Raw genomic sequence first — 21,214 nt, forward strand, 5'->3', positions numbered from 1 at the left:
GTCCTAAGAAATCCACCAAAAAAAGGGAAAAAAACCCTGCACATTAGCAATGAACAATCCAAAAATAAAATTACAGAAACAATTCAATTTACAATTGGGTCAAAACAGTAAAATACTTAGTAAAAAGTTAAATTAACAGAAGTAAGGAGTGAACGAGCACATTAACAGAAGTGCATGACTTGTACACTGAAAACTACAACACAATATATAAAGAAAGAGCACCTAAATAAATTGGAAGACATCTCATGTTTATGGTTTGGAAGTCTTAATACTGTTAGAATCCCATACTCCCCAAATTGATCTAAATCTACAATCCCTATGAAAATGTCAGCTGCCTCTTTTGCAGAAATTGACAAATAACCCAGTCCTAAAATTAATATGGAAATGAAGGACACCCAGAATAGCCAAAACAATCTTGGAAAAGAGGAACAAAAATTAGAGGACTTAAACTTCACTATTTGAAAATTTACTACACTTGGGATAATGAAAATGTTCTGCAGATGAATAGTGGTAATAGTTGCACAACAATGTGAGTGTACTTAACTGTACACTTCAAAATAGTTAATATGACAAATTTTATGTATATTTTACTATGATAAAAAAATTTACTCCAAAGCTACAATAGTCTTCACTGTGGCACTGGCATAAAGATAGAAATATAGATCAATGGAATAGGATTGAGACTCCAAAACTAAACTAACACATTTATGGTCCACTGATTTTCAACAAGGATGGCTGTACAACTCAGTGGGGGGAAAACAATCTTTTCAACAAATTGTTTTGTGACAACTAGATAGCCACATGCAAAAGAATGAAGTTGGACTCCTACCTCAATTCAAATACAAAAATTAACTCAAAATGGATCTTAGATATAAATGTAAGTGCTAAAACATAGACCTTGGATTCATTTTTAATGACTTTGGATTAGGCAATAGATTCTTAGATCTGATGCCAAAAGTACAAGAAACAAACAAACAAAATAGATAAATTGGACTTCATCAAAATTAAAGATGTTTGTGCTTTTAAGGATACCATCAAGAAAGTGAAAAGACATCCACAGAAAAGGAGAGACTTTTTGCAGATCCCATATACAATGAGGGACTTATGGGTGGAATCTATGAAGCTCAACAAAAAAAGTCAAATAACCCAATTTAAAAGGATCTGAATAGATAAATATTTGTCCAAAGAAGACATACAAAGGCCAATAAGCATGTGTAAAGATGGTCATCATTGATCATTAGGGAAATTCAAATCAAAACCACAGTGAAATACCACTTCACACCCACTAGGATGCCCATAATCAGAAAGACTGACCTAAGTGTTGGTAAGGAAGTGGAGAAACTGGAACACACACATACACCACAGGTGGGAATGTAAAATGGCACTCTCACTTTGGAAAACAGTTTGTCACTTCCTCAAAAAGTTAAACATAGTTACCATATGACCTAGCAGTTCCACTTCTGGTTATATACCCAAGAGAAATGAAAACATTTACATGCAAAAATATGTACACAAATGTTCTTAGAAGCATTATTTGTAATAAAGTAGAAACAGTCCAAATGTCCATCAACTGATGAATGGGTCTAAAAAATGTGGTATATCTATACAATAGAAAATGTTGGCAATAGTAAGGAGTAAAGTACTGATACATGTTACAATATGGATGAACCTTGAAAACTAAATGAAAGAAGAGTTATGAAGCCCATGTGTTGTGTGATTTCATTTATATGATCTATAGTAGGCAAATCTATAGAGACTTAAAGTGAATTAGTGATTGCCAGAGGATGCTGGAAATGGGAAAGGGTACAAGGTTACTTTTTCAGGAAAGGACACATAACTGTGAATATACTAAAAACCACTGAATTATATACTTTAAAAGGGTGAAATTTATGGTATGTGAGTTATATCTCAATAAGGCCTTTTTTTTAAATAAAAAGGAATCCTAAAAACAGCCCTCCAAGATTTCCTGCACCAGGACTGTGAAACTGATGAGATATAACACCTGTGATTTGTTGTGTTAAATGGCAAAAGGGAGATTATCCAGGTGAGCCTAATCTAATCACATGAGCCCTTTACAACATGCTGTTAACAGAAGGGGGAGTCAAAGAGATTTGAAACATGAAAGATTTGTTATGCTGTTGCTGCCTTGAAGGTGGATGGGAACACATGGGAAAGACTACAGCTGAGAGTGGCCCGAGGTGACAGCAAGCAAGGAATGGAGACTTCATTGCTACAACCACAAGGAGTTGAATTCTGCCAGTAACAGGAATGGAAGATGACCTGGAGCACCAGATGAAAACAGAACAGCTGACACCTGAGCAGTCAGTGCACCTGGCTTATGGATTTCAGCCTCAGCAGAGAATCCAGTCATGCTGTGCCAGACTTCTGAGCTACAGAACTGTGACCTAGGTGTTGTTTAAAGCTGCTAATTTGTGGCAATTTATCATGCATCAGTAGAAAATGATACATTCCCCCAAATATTTTAAAGAGAGGAACGAATGATACCCATCTCGAAAAGAAATATGTGTAATATAATACGTATAATTATAAAATATTAAGATAAAGCTGAGACCAGACATATCCCTCATAGCAACAAATATGAATGGGCTTAAGTCACCTAGTAATAGAAAAAGATTTTAAATCTAGCTTACAAAACCCAACTTTTTGCCGTTTCCCAAAACTAAAACAACTAAAGCAAACTAATTCAGAAATATTAAAAATGAAGAGATGGATACATGTTTTGGGGTCCCACAACTGTCCACAAGTTCAGTGATTCACTAGAAGGACTTACAGGATGCAGACAGGACTCCCAGCTATAGTTTATTATATCAGTCAGCTGGTGCCTGGGAATCTGACCTTTGACATATCAGGTGGCATCTAGAGGAAGCATGTATAGGCTTCTGCAGTTTTCCCTGCTGTGAGTGGTCGCATAGAATACACTCCTTCCTTAAGCAGTGAAGTGCTGCAATATGTTTGCAGTGTTTCTGCCCAGAGAAGCTTGCCTAAGACTCAAATTCCAGAGATTTTACTGGGGCCTGGTCAGGTAGGCAAAACAACCAGCCACAGCTATTGTTACCAACCCTTTGAGTTAGGCCCCAACAAGGGTCCTTCTGCCCAGTATCCTTAGAGCCAATAGAACGAGACCGAGTTTGGTTCAGAAGCAAAGGAAAGTTTTATTCTTTGGTCAAAGAATGGAAAGGTGCCAGCTCACACTCTAGAGTCCAGCTCTCCCTCACAGGCTGTGGGTGGGGCTGCTTTATAGGGTTCTAGTCAGTGGGGAGGGAAGCGGGTAGAGTTCTCACATGGCAGCACAGCTGTGCTGTTTGCACTCCAGATCGCAGTGCCAGGCGCAGCCTCTCTGCCCACGGCCCACTGAGGCCATCTTGAGTTGAGGTGTTACACACAGAGCTGCACACAGTCCATTGAGGTGTCCGCACAGCCATTTTGCACCAGGAGCTCTGGTCTGAGGTGCTGGGTGCGAGGCCTCTGCACACAGTACCCTATGAACAAGTGAAACAAGATGAAGCACAAAGGAAAAGGAAAAAGAAAAAGGTTAGACTTTATTACCCAGATTCTATTTTTTATTTCCTGGGAATTGTTAATTCTGGCTTTGCGGGTGACAAACCCCTCCTCTGGTTTTTGTCCTGCTCCATTCTTGAGGGGCGCTGAGGGGTGCAGGTCTGTCTTCTGTAACTACTTCCTGCTGCTTTCAGGCATTGTCATCACCCCGGGTGGAGGAGTGGAAGTCCCCAGCTGCCTTTAGATCTGTGTGGTTGTACCTAGGCCTTGGCCCTGTTTGTAGCCCTGAGCAACCACCATTTGTCTAACCTTTTGGAGACAAAGGACTTCAGACAATTTAAGATACATGGCCTAAGAGAACAGTGGTTACATGTCAAAGGACAAGAGAATAATGGTGATATGTCAAATTTTTCCTAAAAATGAAAATATCTCTGTCTTTGGCCTGTGGGCAAGTCTGCCCTGATGTCAAGGCTCAGTGCCAGGGCTGCGTCTCCCTAGTCATGCTTTTGTTGTTTTACAGGAGAAAAGCTTAGGGTCTTAGAGAGGATCACACGAGTAGTCAGGGGGTCGTTGCCCCATGTTGTGTCTCTGCAGGTTGGGGCTCGGGGGTCTCTTCCCTTGAGTGCAGAGTCCCCGTGGAGTGATCCCTGCAACTTCAGGGCAGAGTGGGTGGTTAGGCTCACCAAGTGGATTCTGTCCCACTTAGCCGGGAGCTGATCTTGCAGCTGCTGGGTTTTGAGATTTTTAGGTTCACCCAGGCCCCTGGCCAGAAGGGGTGGAGGGCCAGGTCAGTGGGTGTGGGCAGCGCCTGGTCACCATCTTCTGTGACAGCTTTCATTATTTCTCCTACCTGGAGGGCATGCTTGAGTTGTTCCATTTCAAGGGGGCTAAGGTGTCCCTTCTCTTGGACTTGGGGAATGGGTCTCCCATACATGAGTTCAAATGGACTTAACTTTGATTACCCCTTGGGGTAACCACATGCAGAGCAGGGCTATCGAAAGCAACTTAATCCAGTGTTCTTGAGTTTCCTAACATAGCTTGGCTCAGGCTGATTGGACCTTGAGTTTCAGGGTCTGATTGGATCTCTGTCCTTGATGATTGGGGTCTCCAGACTGAGTGCAAGGTCCGTTTTATGCCCAGGGCACTCATTACCTCCTTCGTCACTTGAGACACAAATGCTGTACCATTATTGCTTTGCAGGGATCTTGGGAGCCCAAACCTGGCGATTATATCTTTTAGTAATGCCTTAGCCACTTCAGCTGCCATTTCAGTTCTAGCAGGGAATGCTTCTATCCACTCAGAAATTGTGTCTACTAGCACCAAGAGATACCTGAAATTGCCCAGTACTCTTGGCATGACGGTGAAATTAATCTGCCAGTCTTCTCCAGGATATGTCCCTCTGGTCTGAATGGGCCTGATCTGGGGGCCTCTGGAGGGTCTGGTTTTGGGGGTTGTTCATTGTGCAGTTGGGGCATGTCTCATCTATCCGACTGATTATACTTTTCATGCCAGGAGTTACCATGAGCTTAACTAACCAATTATATAGGGCTTCCTTCCTGTAGTGAGTCTTTTGATGAGCCTCTCTGATGGCTTGACAAGCTATAGTTTGGGAAAAGAAGCATTGACCATGTTCATTAGCTAGCCACCCATGGCCTCCTAGATCTCTGTTGAAGCCAATTTTCAGTCTTTGTCTAATTTTGTAGATTTTGTACAGTCTTTGTGTAGATTGGGGAATAATTGGATGGATCTGGCCTTTGAGGTATGAGGGGTAGTTGACAAGTTACAGTTTCTAGGACCACCCTTTTGGCAGTTGCATCCGCTTTGTTTCCCTTTATTACCTCTGTATTCCCTTTTCGTGAGACCTACGATGAATCACTGCCACCTTTTTTGGAAGCTGTACTCCTACGAGCTTCAGTATGCTTAAGCCACGTTTCACCTGTTTATTCCCTGCAGTAAGCATACCTTGTTCCTTCCAGATAGCCCTGGCTGTGGGTAGGATGGCATACACATACCTGGGAATCTGTGTAAACATTTAAGATTTTCCCTGTCCCGTGCTCTAGGGCTCAGGTGAGGGCTATCAACTCCACCTTGTGGGCGGAAGTCCCGGTGGGGGGATGGGGGTGGGTAGCTTCTCACTTCTATGACTTGGGTGTGGGAGGTTACTGCATGTCCCACCAGCCTTTTCTCCTCTCCCATAAAACTACTCCTGTCTGTGAGCCATTCCTCTTTGGCATTTGGGAGAGGCTCACTTCCTAGGTCGGGGCAACTGGAATAGACTGTGTCTGTGGTTTCTATACGATCATGCTACAGGGGCCCTGTTTCTGTGGGTAGCAGGGTGGCAGGATTTAGTGTGTGACAGGTTTTTGTGGTAGCCAATGGGTTGTCTAAAGGCATAGCCTGAACTTGAATCAACCTTCCAGGGGATAACTATTCTGTTCCCTTAGAACTTCCTAAAACCTGAACCTGGTTTGGAGTCAAGCTGAAATGTCAGGTGCAGCTGCTTTGCACTAGGAACTCTGTTCTGAGGTGCCAGTACCAGGCCTCTGCACGCAGTACCCTATTAAGGAAGTGAAACTAGACCAAGGCGAAAGGAAATAAAAAAGATTAGACTTTACCTTATTTTCCAGATTCTATGTTTATTTCCTGGGAATTGTCAATGAGCTTTGCCCATGACACTATGGAAATTTTAGACTCCCAAAAGGATAGCAAATGTTTATTGGTTTAACCAAAGATGGGCAAAACAGCCTTATCAATGTAGAACACGTGCAAAGGCCAGATTACGAGGCACCAGCTACAGGTGAACCCTACAAGCTGGTCCTTCTAAAGATATTAACCTCAGGTTGGCTATGTGCAGTCCACCCTACTCCACCCCCAGCCCTCCAGATGCCTCACCTTCAAGCCCTGGCTTTATGTATTCTTCTTACCCAATTCTTTGATTTGTGTAATAAACTGTTAACTTGTTCTCTTTGAATAATCTTATGTAGTCTTAAGTTTTATTTTCTGACTCTAAAGGCCTTCAGTGTCATATCTTGGATTCCAAAACCTCTCACACTTTTTGTCTGGTTCCGTGGCCACAATTTTAAATCATATAAATGACAACTTCCTCTGACCTGCACACATTCACTTGTCCTGAAAGTGAATCTACAGATGCAAACTGTCTGTGTCTATCAGGGTTCTTAGTGGCAGACCATAGAATACATAGCTAGTTTAAGGCTAGAAGTACACTCTAGCTAGTTAAGGCAGAAAGGGCTTGATTAAGGGGCATTAGCCCATAAAATCATTGGAAGATTAAGCGGAACAGATTCTAAGCTGAGAACCAAACTGAAAAGGGGATGCTAAGTGGGGCGTACCTGCAGCTAGTGTGGTTAGGAAGCTGCAGAATTGAGAAATTGCTCCTGCTTCTGCCACACGACAACTCTCAACCCCATGAGATCAAAATACCTTTGCAACTATGACTGTGAAAAGAGCCAGTCTCCCCATTTGCCCCTCTACCTCACCTGCTCAGTCCCTCCTTCCAGGTTTTATGGGAGTGGTTTTCCCTGCAGAAAGCTTGGCCTCCAGTGGGTGCCTAGCTGCAGTGGAATCTGGGAAATGTAGTCTTTAGCCAGCCAGTCTCTAAAATACAGGAAAGCACACTGGAAGGAGCAGGAGTAGGTGTTAATTAAGCCAATCCGCAGGAATGGCCATGTCATCCTTCAAGGCCCATATAAACTGTGCATAGTTTGTGACAGCAGGTCCTCATGGAATACCTCAGGGATTATTGACTCAGCGACTGTTTTCTACTAGGCAGTCTGTTCCAGTTATTTATTCCTGGGTAACAAACCACCCCAAAACAGTGGTTTGAAACAGCAGTTTACTATCTCTCCCAGTCCTGTGGGTTGACTAGGCCCAGGTGGGACTATTCTCATTTCGAGTCTCTCAGGTGTATGCAATGAGATAGCAGATGGGGCTGGAATTATCTGATGGCTCAACTAGGCTGGAAGTCCAAGATGGCTTCTGCACTCACATGTCCGGCCCCTCCGTGCTCCTCAGCATGGCCTCTCTGTCCAGAAGAGTAGCTTGGATTTAGTATGTGATGGCCCAGAGCAAAAAGAGGAAACGGGAACCTAACAGTCCTCTTGAAGTCCAAAACTTGCATGGTGTCTCTTCGCCATATTTTATTGGTCAGGGCAGTCACAGGCTAACCCCTGTTAACGTCTCTTCACAGAGGCAGAGAAATAGACTTCACCTTTCATTGGAGAACTGGTGTGGGCAGGGAGTGAAGGAAGGAAGTGATAGCACCCAACTTTGGAGTAGGCTACCACAGAGAGTTTTCATCTGTGGCATGTCATAGTTACCTAGAGCAGACTGTGCTGTGTCTGAAGCCCTGACCTTCATATCTTCATTCAGTATTTCATTTCATACTCTGCCATACAGATTATTCCAGCCAGGCAGCTCACAAATGCTTGTCATTGGTCACAAAGGCAGGAGAGTAGGGATGACTATATCTAGTCAGATACTACTTCCCATGTGGCATATTAATAAACCAAACACAACTTGTTATTGCTATTGCTTTCTAAACATCCTCATGATGTTTTTGGTTATCTGTAGTATTATGATTTATAATAAACATATATTTAGACTTCATCCCTGTTTCAGGCAGAGTTCCTAAAACCCCTCGAATTTCCTAAGTGGTAGGAGAGAATGTGTCTTTTGTTATGTTAATTAGGTGACTTTTGGAAAGTTCTTGGGTAACCTAAAGATGGGGCTGGTTCCCAAGGGAACCAACCAGGATTAGAGGGTTGGAACTTTCACTCCCCCACCTGATTTCCAGGGAGGGGAGAGAGGCTGGAGGTTGAGTCATTTGCCAACGGACCAGTTATTTAATCAAGTATGCCTATGTAATGAAGCCTCGGTAAAAAACCAAAAGGAGAGGGTGCAGAGAGCTTCCAGACTGGTTAGCCAGACACTTCCTCATGCCACTGTGCCAGGCCCCAAACTCAACGAGGACAGAAGCCCCTTTGTTCAGGACCTTGCCCTATGTATCTTATCTCCCTGTTGATCTGTAATATCCTTTATAATAAACCAGCAACCTGGTGAGTAAAGGGGTTTCCTGACTTCTCTAGCAAACTTATCAAACCCAAGGAGGGGATCATAGGAACCCCTGATTTATAGCCAGTCTGTCAGAAGCACAGGTAACACCCTGGACCTGCAATTAGCATCTGAAGTAAGGGCAGGTTTGTGGGACTGAGCTCTTAACCTGTGGGATCTGATGCCTTCTGGTAGATAGCGTCAGGATTGTGTTGAATTGTAGGACACCCAGCTGATGGTGAGGGGAAAACTTCCCTTCATGTTGGAATTAGCTACTAAGGCAACGTGGTAGCAAAAGCATTAGTCTTGGTATCTGAGGCTGTGGTCAGAGATTTAGTTCTGTGAGATTATTTAGTATTGCTGAGCCTGTTTCCTTATCTTTAAAATAAAGTCACGATGCCTGCTTCACACGATTGTTGAAAGAGTAAATGAGATAACTTGTACCAGTTCCCAGAAGTAGAGCATTATACAAATGGAATTTATTGTGCGTCCCTCTCTTCCTCATCCCCAGCACCTCCTCCTTATCAGTGCTGAAGTATTGGGTAGCGGGGTCTCTGCAGCAGGTACTTCCTAAGCAACTTGTTATATGAAAGTTCTTAAAGTCAGTATGTTGACCAGTTGTCCTATCCCGGAGGTGTTCAAAGGTTGAAAGTGAAATGTTCTTATCTGAAGTGTATCACAGCAGTTCTGTCTGAGCCTGTAGCCCCTCCACGTAGGTCTGTTATAAACTGAAGAAGGGTGTGTTGTGTCTGTCTCAGCTTATTGATAGTGACGCTGTTGGCTAGGAATACCTGAGGCACTCACCTAGGTCTGTACTACTTGGATGAGCTCTACAGACATTTCCCTGACTGGAGCTGATGTTGTGGCTGGACCAGCCATTGTGGTTTTTATTATGATTGAAGATACACCTCAGCAACAACTGTCAGGGAACTTTGAAAAACAATTTTTTATTACGCACAGGTCCTGGAGGATACATGGTATGCCCAGGGCCACACAGCCAGGTAGCTGGGAGTGAGCAAGCAGAGCTGGGTCTTTGTCTTTATTAGGGTCCAAGGACTTGGTGTCTAGGGTTTTGTGGGTTCACTCTTTATGGGTGAATTTAAAACATAAGAGCAAGAATTAGGGCACGAGAAGGGAAAAGGTGGGCGACCACTCAAGTGGTCAGTTACCCAGGGCTTTCTGAAAGGGGAACTCCATGGGTGGGAGTGGCCTGGTTCCTTACCTAGTTACTTAGTTAGTAGCTGTGTCATACAGCTACTGTGGCAATTTGTTTATTCAAGATGGATGTATTTGAAATGGATGCCTCGGCAAAACTTAATGTCAGGCACTTACATTAGCTGTGTGTCCTCTTGCAACCCTAGACACTAGATTACCCTGTGAGTATAGTCAGATGACATCCCTATGTAACCAGCTGGTTTGTTGGCAAGGAATTCTATATTCTGTCCCACTGCAGGTGGAGCGGTAGGATGCTAAGACTGATTAAAGCTAGACTCTGCATTTGCGTAGGATTACTGCTTTAAAGGGCTGTGCCAAGGGGCATGTAGTGACTTCTGCACATGCTCTTCATTTCTCAACTAGACCCATACTTGGAGTCAGAGGCTTGGCTTTGTGGCTTTACCGCTCAGGCTCAGTGTCCTTGCTGTAAAATTGAATAATGACATTTATTAGTCACTATCTTGGCTTTCGTGGAACAGTGCCAAATAGGACCACCCTTGAAGGGCCAAGACAGTGTCTTCCATCCTAACCCATCATGGGGATAGCAAGGACTCACCCCAGGTCAAATGGCTTGAAGCTCACAGTGGTTTTCTACCACAGTACCATGCTTCCGAACATATTAGGAAGAACACTGAAGAGAAGGCAGAAAAAAAATTGTATATATGGTACTTTCTGCTTTTCCAAAGCACCTTCATTTCTGTTTCCTCTGCTTCGCTTATCAAGGAAAGTATTATTGTAATTCTTGTCTTACTAAATGCAAAGGGAAGTGAGCGCTCATGTAAGGTTACACAACTAGTGAATGCATAAAGCAAGACTAGGATAGGTGGAGTCCAGAATTCTTAGCTGGTATATGGGACTATTGCTGCATCCCAAGATTTGAGCCTTCTGAAAACTTAAGGGAAACTTTACGATGCATAGAAAGGATACTGGCATAATTATTACCAGGAAGACTACATGGTCTTAGGTTATGGGACCAAGTGCCTTTGAGGGACCAATTGCTTTTATCACAGGGGTAATAAATGCTCCTCAGAGGGATCTGGTATTCCTAGAGCAGTCTTCAAGAGCTAGTCAACCTCTAGTGTAGAAATACGTGAGAATGGACCAACTGAAACTCTACAGACTCTCTCTTTCCTCTTTCAGAATCATCCCCAGGTGTGACAGAGGTGACCATCATAGAAAAGGCGCCTGCTGAACGTCATATGATTTCTTCATGGGAACAAGTAAGTGTTGCCCTATTGAATCCTCACCTCCCAACAAAGGGAGGTCAACTCAAATGCCCCTGAGAAGGAAAGATTGGACAGGAAACCTATTCTTATCTCAGGCCACAGCCACCTTCAAGGTAGAGTTCACCTTTCTCTCTGTTCCTGTTCAGGCCGTTTAACACTCCCTTCCATTCCATGCCATCTCCCCAACACAGAGCAGCTCCTCTGAGCCTGTCGTATGGAGGCAATGGAACGTTTGAAGTTGTATATACAACAAAGCTGAAATCCAGCAAGGAAAGGAAGAATTAAATATTAATAAGTGTGCCGGGCAGAACGTGGTTAAATGTTGCAGAGAAGTATCAATACTAACCAGATTAATAGCGAATGCTTTCCAACCCTCCTCTGAACTTCCATTCATTCATTTATTCAATAAACGTTTTAGGCCCCTAAAATGGGCCAGGTATTGTGCTTGATGTTGAGTCCTGGAGAGTCAGTGATAATCAGAAAAGAGCACAGTGTCTTACCTCTTGATTTTACTGTCTAAGGCATAGTATAAGTCATTCCAAATATAATTACAAAGCAGATCAAGTTCTGTGAAAGAGAGGTAAAGGGAGCATTGTCAGGAGGCCTGAACTAGTCTGGAGGTTGAGAAACGTTTTTCCCAAAGAAGTTATGAGAAGTTGTTAACCAGATAGGTGAGATCTGGGAATAAGGGGCTTTTAGCCTGTGTGAAGGCTTCAAGATAGGAAGGATTACATTTTTCGAGAGCATAAGGAAGGTCCATGTGGCTAGAGCACAGGAGAGCAAGGGAGAGAGGTTGACAAGGACCAGGACATGCAGGGCTTCGTAGATCATCAGGATTTCGTTCTTTATCTTGGGAGAAAAGGGGAGCCCCTGAAATGTTTTAAGTAGAGAAGTCAGATTTCTGCCCATGAATGGAAAGTGGTCCATGGACTCCTTGAAATATGTGTTAATTTATGAAGTATGTACATTTTTCTGTGGAAAGATCTTTAGATTCTGAAAGGGGCTTGTAACCCCATAAACCTTAAGAACATGTTTTTGTATGATTTCTTTTTTTTACATTCAAACTAGAGGCAATATACTATGTGCCGTTTTGTCATTTAAGCAATGGAGAGCAAAAGTTTTGGTCTGAAACTCACCCGCCCCACTTCTTCACCCGAGGGTTAACTGAAGAGCACATTTCCACAGGAGCAAGCTAGGCAGGGCCCCTCTGACTCGTGCCTGCTCCCAGAAGTACCTGTACCAGAGGAGCAGGAGGGCCCCAAGGAGCTGGTAAGTCCCTTCTCTAGGGGACTGACCCTTGAGAACTGTGTCCTTGGAGACAGCCCAGCCAGAGCACAGCCATCATGTGGTAAACCTGCTGTCTACAGATGCATCTATATAGCCAGATAATATTTTTTCCTTCCAAGAAGAGGCCCACTGCCTCTGCCCTGGGAAACCCACTGAGATAAGATAATAGTAAGGCTAGAGGCACTGATGTGAGGAAAACAGCCTCGAGTAGGAGTCTTGTGCCAGCTCAGGCCCTTGGCTAAATATCATAACTTCTCTGTGTCCCCTGTTCATCATCCATAAAATAAATGGTTTGACATTAGTGTTATTTTTTTTTAATTTTATTGAAGTATAGTTGATTTACAATGTTGTGTTAATTTCTGCTGTACAGCAAAGTGACTCAGTTATACATATATATTCTTTTTCATATTCTTTTCCATTATGGTTTATAACAGGATATTGAGTATGGTTCCCTGTGCTGTACAGTAGGACCTTGTTGTTTATCCATCCTAGATACACTAGTTTGCATCTGCTAATCCCAAACTCCCAGTCCTTCTCTCCCCCCTTGCCTCCCCCCTTGGCAATCTGTTCTCTATGTCTGTGAGGCTGTTTCTGTTTCATAGATACGTTCATTTGTGTCGTATTTTAGATTCCACATATAAGTGATACCATATGGTATTTGTCTTTCTTTTTCTGACTGATATGATAATCTCTAGGTCCATCCACATTGCTGCAAATGGCATTATTTCATTATTTGTGGCCAAGTAATATTCCATTGTGTGTATGTATGTGTGTGTGTCTCTCTCTCTCTATATATATACACATATAGACACACATACACACCACATCTTCTTTATCCATTCATCTGTCAATGGACATTTAGGTTGTTTCCATGTCTTGGCTATTGTAAATAGTGCTCCTATAAACATAGGGGTGCATGTAGTTTTTGAATTATATTTTTGTCTGCGTATATGCCCAGGAGTGGGATTGCTGGATCATATGGCAACTCAATTTTTAATTTTTTGAGGAACCTCCATACTGTTTTCCATAATGGCTGCACCAATTTACATTCCCACCAGCAGTGTAAGAGGGTTCTCTTTTCTCCACCCCATCTCCAACATTTATTATTTGTAGACTTTTTTAAAAAATTTTTGGCTGCATTGGGTCTTTGTCGCTGCGCGCTGGCTTTCTCTAGTTGCGGCGAGTGAGGGCTACACTTCATTGTGGTGCACAGGCTTCTCATTGCGGTGGTTTGTCTTGTTGTGCAGCACGGGCTCTAGGCGCGTGGGCTTCAGTAGTTGTGGCACGCAGGCTCAATAGTTGTGGCTCACGGGCTCTAGAGCACAGGCTCAGTAGTTGTGGCGCACGGGCTTAGTTGCTCCGCGGCATGTGGGATCTTCCCAGAACAGGGCTTGACAGGCGGATTCTTAAGCACTGTGCCACCAGGGAAGCCCTGGAGACTTTTTGATAATGGCCATTCTGACCAGTGTGAGGTGGTACCTCATTGTAGTTTTGATTTGCATTTCTCTAATAATTAGTGATGTTGAGCAGCTTTTCATGTGCCTCTTGGCCATCTGTAGGTCTTCTTTGGAGAAATGTCGATTTAGGTGTTCTGGCCGTTTTTCGATTGGGTTGTTTGTTTTTTTGTTATTGAGTTGTATGAGCTGTTTGTATATTTTGGAAATAAAGGCCTGTCAGTCACATCATTTACAAATATTTTCTCCCAGTCCGTAGGTTGCCTTTTCATTCTGTTTATGGTTTCCTTTGCTGTGCAAAAGCTTGTAAGTTTGATTAGGTTCCATTTATTTATTTTTGCTTTTATTTCTATTGTTTTGGGAGACTGACCTAAGAAAACATTGGTGCGATTTATGTCAGAGAATGTTTTGCCTATATTCTCTTCTAGGAGTTTTGTGGTGTCATGTCTTATATTTTTAAGTCTTTAAGCCATTTTGAGTTTATTTTTATGTATGGTGTGAGGGTATGTTCTAAAATCATTGATTTACATGTGGCTGGCTGTCCCACTTTTCCAACACCACTTGCTGAAGAGACTGTCTTTACCCCATTATATATTCTTGCCTCTTTTGTTGAAGATTGTCTGTAGGTGTGTGGGTTTATCTCTGGGCTCTCTATTCTGTTCCATTGATCCATATGTCTGTTTTTGTGCCAGTCCTATGCTGTTTTGATTGCTATAGCTTTGTAGTATTGTCTGAAGTCTGGGAGGGTTATGCCTCCTGCTTTGTTCTTTTTCCTTAGGATTGCTTTGGCAATTATGGGTCTTTTATGGTTCCATATAAATTTTAGGATGATTTGTTCCAGTTCTGTGAAAAATGTCATGGGTAATTTGATGGGGATCACATTGAATCTGTAGATTGCTTTGGGTGGTATGGCCATTTTAACAATATTAATTCTTCTAATCCAAGAGCATGGGATATCTTTCCATTTCTTTGAATCATCTTCAGTTTCCTTTACTCGTGTTTTGTAGTTCTCAGCATATAAGTTTTTCACCTCCTTGGTGAGGTTTATTCCTATTTTTTTTTTTTGGATGTGATTTTAAAAGGGACTGTATACATTCCCTTTCTGATATTTCATTGTTAGTGTAAAGAAATGTAACTGATTCCTGTATGTTAATCTTGTATCCTGCTACCTTGCTGAATTTGTTTATCCGTTCCAGTAGTTTTTATGTGGAGTCTTTAGGGTTTTCTATATATAGTATCGTGTCATCTGCATATAATGACACTTTTAACTCTTCCCTACCAATTTGAATACCTTTTATTTCTTTTTCTTGTCTGATTGCTGTGGCTAGGACTTCCAATACTATGTTGAAGAGAAGTGGTGAGAGTGAGCATCCTTGTCTTGTTCCAGAATTTAGCAGGAAAGCTTTTGACTTTTCACCATTGAGTATTATATCGGCTGTGGGTTTGTCGTAAATAGCTTTTACAGTAAGTCCCCTACATATGAACAAGTTCCATTCCAAGAGCGAGTTTGTAAGTCCAATTTGTTCATAAGTTCAACAAAGTTAGCCTAGGTACCCAACTAACACAATCAGCTATATGGTACTGTACTATAATAGGTTTATAATACTTTTCACACAAATAATACATACATAAAAAACAAACAAACACAAAAAATAAAACATTTTTAATCTTACAGTACCTTGAAAAGTAAAGTAGTACAGTACAACAGCTGGCATACGGGGCTGGCATCAAGTGAACAGGCAAGAAGAGTTACTGACTGGAGGAGGAAGAGGAGGTGGGAGATGTTAGAGCTGAAGGATCATCAGCAATAGGAGACGAGGGCAAGCTGCAATTTCACTCATACCTGATGTTGATGGCACAGGTTCTGGCTTTTTGCTGGATTCAATTCTATCCACCTTCTTGAAAAAATGATCCAGTGATGTCTGGATAGTACCTCTTTTTTTGTCGTCATAGATGGCCCAGTAGCACTGGATTGCATTCTGAATGGCTCCTGCAGCCTTTGTGTACCATCCTATGTTCGGGTCCCGTGCCTCAAAAACTAACAGTGCCTCCTCAAATAGAATAATTTATGTGATTGGACATGCAAATGCATGTTTGCATCTTTGAAAGTTCACAACTTGAAGGTTCGTATGTCGGGGACTTACTGTATTATGTTGAAATATGTTCTCTCTGTACCCACTTTTGTAAGAGCTTTTATCCTAAATGGATGTTGAATTTTATCAAATGCTTTTTCTTCATCTATTGAGATGATCATGTGGTTTTTGTCTTTTGTTATGTGGTGTATCATGTGATTTAACACACGCAAATCACATTGATTGATTTGTGTTTGCTGGAACCATCCTTGCGACCCTGGGATGAATCCAACTTGGTTGTGGTGTATGATCTTTTTTATGTGTTGTTGGATTGGGTTTGCTAATATTTTGTTGATAATTTTTGCATCTATATTCATCAAAGATATTGGCCCGTAATTTTCTCTTTTTGTAGTGTCTTTGTCTGGTTTTGATATCAGGGTCATGGTGACTTCCTAGAATGTCTTCAGGAGTGTTCCTGCCTCTTCAGTCTTTTGGAAGAGTTTGAGAAGCATCAGTATAAGTTCTGTCTTGTATGTTTGGTAGAATTTGCCTGTGAAGCCATCTAGCCCTGGACTTTTGTAGGGAGGTTTTTTTTTTTTTTTAATTACAGATTCTGTTTCACTTCTAATCATCAGTCTGTTCAAGTTATCTGTTTCTTCTTGATTCAGTTTTGGTGGGCTGTGTGTTTCTAGACAGTTGTCCGTTTCTTCTAAGTTGTCGAATTTGTTGATGTATAATTGTTCATATAATTGATATATTAATTGTTCACTTATAGTTTTTTGTATTTCTGAGGTATCAGTTGTGATTTCTCCTCTTTCATTTCTTATTTTGTTTATTTGAGTCTTCTCTCTTTTCTTCTTGGTGAGCTTGGCCAGAGATTTGTCAATTTTGTTTGCCCTTTCGGAGAATCAGCTCTTGGATTTTATTGAGTTTTTTTCTATTGTTTTTTAATCTCTATTTATTTCCTCTCTGAACTTTATTAGCTCCTTCCTTCTGCTGACTTTAGGTTTTGTTTTGTTCCTCTTTTTCTAATTCTTTTAGATGTTGGGTTAGGTTGTTTATCTGAGACTTTTCTTCTTTCTTAAAGGCCTGTGTTGCTATGAAATTCACTCTAAGAACTGCTTTTGCTGCATCCCATAGATTTTGTATAGTTGTGTTTTCACTGTCATTTGCCTCAAGGTATTTTTTAATTTCTTCTTTAAATTAATCATTGACCCATTGGTTTTTAAATAGCATGTTGTTTAGTCTCCATGTAATTGTTTTTTTTTTTTTTTGTCATTTCTTTTTCTGTATTGATTTCTAGTTTCATGCTGTTGTGGTCAGAAAAGATGCTTGAAATAGTTTTTATACTCTTAAATTTGTTGAGGCTTGTTTTGTGTCCTAGTGTGTGGTCAATCCTAGAGAATGTTCCATGTGCACTTGAAAAGAATGTGTATTCTGCTTTTTTTGGATGTAATGTCCTGAAAAAATCAATTAAGTCTAACTATGCTATTGTATCATTTAAGATGTCTGTTGCCTTGTTGATTTTCTGTCTCAAAGATCTTTCCATTGATGTGAGTGTATTCCTATCAATTTCTCGCTTTATGTCTATTAGTAATTTTTTATGTATTTGGGTGCTCCTATATTGGGTGTATATATGTTGATGAGTATAATATCCTCTCCTTGTATTGATCCTTTTATAATTATATACTGTCCTTCTTTATCTTTCCTTATAGCCTTTGTTCTAAAGTCTATTTTGTCTGATGTGAGTAGTGCAACCCCGCTTTCTTGTCATTTCTGTTTGCATGAAATATCTTTTTCCACCCCCTCACTTCAATTTTTGTGTGTCCTTTTCCCTAAAGTGGGTCTCTTGTAGGCGGAATAATGTAGGCTCTTGTTTTTTTAATCCAATATATCACTCTGTGTCTTTTGACTGGAGCATTTAGTCCATTGACATTTAAGGTAATTATTGATAGATACGTATTTATTGCCATTTTAAACTTTATTTTCCCGTTGCTTTTATATTTCTTCTTTGTCCCTTTCTTTTTGTTTTGCCTTTTTTGTGTGGTTTCATGAATTTCTTTTGTATTATACTCATGTTCTCTTTTTTTGTTGTTTTTTTTTAATCCATTGCATGTTTTTGCTTTGTGATTACCCTGTTTTCAAGTATGTTAACCACTTCCTATATCTACTTGCCTTATTTTTTTAAATCTATTTTAATTAATTATTTATTCACTTATTTTGGCTGCATTGGGTCTTCGTTGCTGCACACGGGCTTTCTCTAGTTGCGGCAGGGGGGGTACTCTTCATTGAGGTGTGCAGGCTTCTCACTGCGGTGGTTTCTTTTGTCGTGGAGCACGGGCTCTAGGCGTGCGGGCTCAGTAGTTGTGGCTCACAGGCTCAGTAGTTGTAGCAGGCGAGCTTAGTTGCTCTATGGTATGTGGGATCTTCCCGGACCAGGGATCAAAACCGTGTCCCCTGCATTGGCAGGTGAATTCTTAACCACTGCACCACCAGGGAAGTCCCTCTACCTGCCTTAGACTGGTAGTCATATAGGCTCAAACACATTCTAGGAAAAAAAAAAATCTACATTTTATTACTCTTCTCCCCCACATTTTATGATTTTGATCCTCTTTTACATCTTCATTTTCATTCTTTTGCTGTTCATTGTGGTTATCATCACTTTCACAGAAGTTTTTTGATTTTTTGTTTTAATCAGTGTACTGGGTTATTTAAGTGATTTACTCTTTCCTGTAGATTCTTACTTCTTTTCTATTTAGAGAAGACCTTTCAATATTTCGTTTAGGGTAGGTTTAGCATTGCCCTATTCTTTTACTTTTGCTTGTCTTTATCTCTCCTTCTATTCTAAATGATAATTTGGCTGGGTATAGCATCCTAGGTTGCAGTTTTTTCCTATTCAGGACTTTGAATATATCTTGCCACTCCCTTCTGGCCTGCAATCTTTCTGTAGAGAAATCAGCTGATAGCCTTATGGGGGTTCCCTTGCAATTAACTTTTTGTTTTCCTCTTGCCGCCTTTAGAATCCTCTCTTTTTTTTTTTTTTTTTTTTGCGGTACGCGGGCCTCGCACTGTTGTGGCCTCTCCCGTTGCAGAGCACAGGCTCCGGACGCGCAGGCTCAGCGGCCATGGCTCACGGGCCCAGCCGCTCCGTGGCATGTGGGATCTTCCCAGACCGGGGCACAAACCCATGTCCCCTGCATCGGCAGGCAGGCGCTCAACCACTGCACCACCAGGGAAGCCCTCTATCTTTAACTTTTGTCATCTTTATTATAATATGTCTGGGTGTAGGTCTGTTTGCATTTATCTTGTGTGGGACCGTCTGTGCTTCCTTTACCTGGATATCTGTTTCCTTCTTTAGGCTTGGGAAGTTTTCAGCCATAATTCTTCAAATACATTTTCAATCCCCTTTTCTCTTTCTTCTCCTCTGGGATCCCTATTATTTGTAGATTGGCATACTTTATATTATCCCATAGGTGTCTTATATTGCTTTCATTTTTTTTCATTTAGTTTTCTGTCTGCTGTTCTAATTGGGTGATTTCCATTATTCTATCTTCCAAATCACTTATTCATTCTTCCACACTATTCATTCTGCTATTCATTACCTTTATCTCAGCTTTCATCTCGGCAAGTGAATTTTCTCATTTTTCTTGGCTCCTCCTTATAGTTTCTACAGTAGTTCCTTTTTATAGTAATCTGCATTTCTATCAATAGTCCTTCTTAATTCCTTCAGTATTTTTATTATCTCCTTTTTGAACTCAGTGTCTATTAGACTGAAGAGGTCTGTTTCATTGTTTGTTCTTTCAGGGGAATTCTCTTGATCTTTTAATTGGGAGTGGTTCTTCTGCTTCATTTTACTTATATTTCTCTTGATCTATGAGTTTAGGAGACACAATTATCTACTGTGGTCTTGGAGGGCTACTTTTATGTGGGAGTATCCCTGTATAGCCTGTGTGGGCATAATATTTTTTGGTGCAAGGGCTCTTCTTAGTGTGGATGTCTGCCGCCTCTTTCCTCAGTATGTGCTGGCCATTATCCCCTTGATAGGAGGAGTGACTGGTGTTACGGTGACCAGAGCCTGCACTGGATATTGAGTGGGGCCTCCTCTTTGCTCTGTGGTTGTCACTGCCCTGTCAGGGGCCGGGTCTGTTCCCTAGTCGTTGGAGTAGAAGCCCCCAGATCCATTTATGAGCTGCAGTGTGAGATAGATGGGATTGGAGCACTCCCACTGGGAGAGGAGCCACTAAGTATTCCTCTGCCAGAGCTGTTCGCCAGTGAGTGTGCTTTGTTGTATCACCTGTCACCTGTTGTGCGGGCTCACAAAGTACACTGCTGTTGGCACTGCCTTTGGCCCGTCTCAACCTTGGGAATCCCGTCTCAACCTTGGTGTCCCTCAGACATTGTTTTCACAAGGCCACCAGTGCAGATCCACCAAAGTCAGGTCCCAGGACTCATTAGTCACACATTTGGACCCGCTGTGGGAGCTATGGAGGCAGCTCAGACCCTGGCCCAGCCCAGCACCCCCATGCGCGTGCCCACAAAGCCCACAGCTGCTAAGCCAGAGCCATCCCAGCTGTAGGCATACCTGCTGTCTACTCAGATGTCCTGCAGGCACTAAATTTACAAAGTCAGTGGTGGAGGTGTAAATCTGTGGCTCGCACAACCTCAGGGTGAGATTTCAACCCTACTTCCTAAGGTGCGTGGCCCCTGGGGCTCAGCTGGTGTTTCAGCCCCACCTCTGTGAGTGGGCAGCCCGCTGGCATATGCTCCCAGTGCCCCCGAGGCAGCAGCTGGGGCATGCTCTCACAGAGCCCGCGGAGGCGGGGCCGGCACATGGAGAAGGTGGCTTTAATGGCAGCCCCGCCCCTTCCTTCATGCACCACTTAACAGCGACGCTTCACTTCTGTGGCAGGCCTAGGCTTTTTCCGCGAACACCCCTGTTCCAGCTATGCCACACTCCACCTCCTTCAGGCTGTCTCCGTGCAGCCAACAACAGTCCTTTCCCCGGGTCTGTTCTCTAAACCCTGAGTTCCAGCACCCAGCCCCACCCATACCAGCAGACGTGTCCCATGCTGGGGCATACAGGGCAGTGGCGCGGACTGTCTGTGCAAGTCTCTCTCTGTTCTGCCTGCTACAAGCTGGTTGTTGCATTCTCCTATGAGCCTCTGAAGCTCCCCTTCTGTCCCAGCTGATCTCCCCACTGGTGAAGTGGCTTCCCAGCATGCAGGAACCTTTCCTCTTTATCCGCTCTCCCCGCCGCCCCCCGGCACAGGTCCCATCCTGCTTCCTTTTGTCTTGTCTTTTTTTTCTTTCTTTCTTTCTACCCGGTTACATGGGGATCTTTCATGTCCTTTAAGGGGTTTGAGGTCTTCTG

The 21,214-nt window shown here is 42.3% G+C and overlaps 1 protein-coding gene across 2 annotated transcripts in view; it reads left to right on the plus strand.

Annotated features, from left to right (window-relative positions):
• Positions 1–21,214, plus strand: part of TPGS2 (tubulin polyglutamylase complex subunit 2) — a gene marked incomplete at its 5' end in the record, with an annotated part of 54,458 nt that overhangs the window by 5,495 nt on the left and 27,749 nt on the right. For both annotated transcript variants that reach the window (XM_082852894.1, XM_082852893.1), the window contains one exon: positions 10,945–11,024. In XM_082852894.1, the coding sequence (XP_082709020.1) occupies positions 10,945–11,024 (80 nt within the window). The remainder of the gene's footprint in view (positions 1–10,944; positions 11,025–21,214) is intronic.

The sequence above is a fragment of the Leucopleurus acutus genome, assembly GCF_964270905.1.
Source record: "Leucopleurus acutus genome assembly, chromosome: 13".
Taxonomy (NCBI): domain Eukaryota; kingdom Metazoa; phylum Chordata; class Mammalia; order Artiodactyla; family Delphinidae; genus Leucopleurus; species Leucopleurus acutus.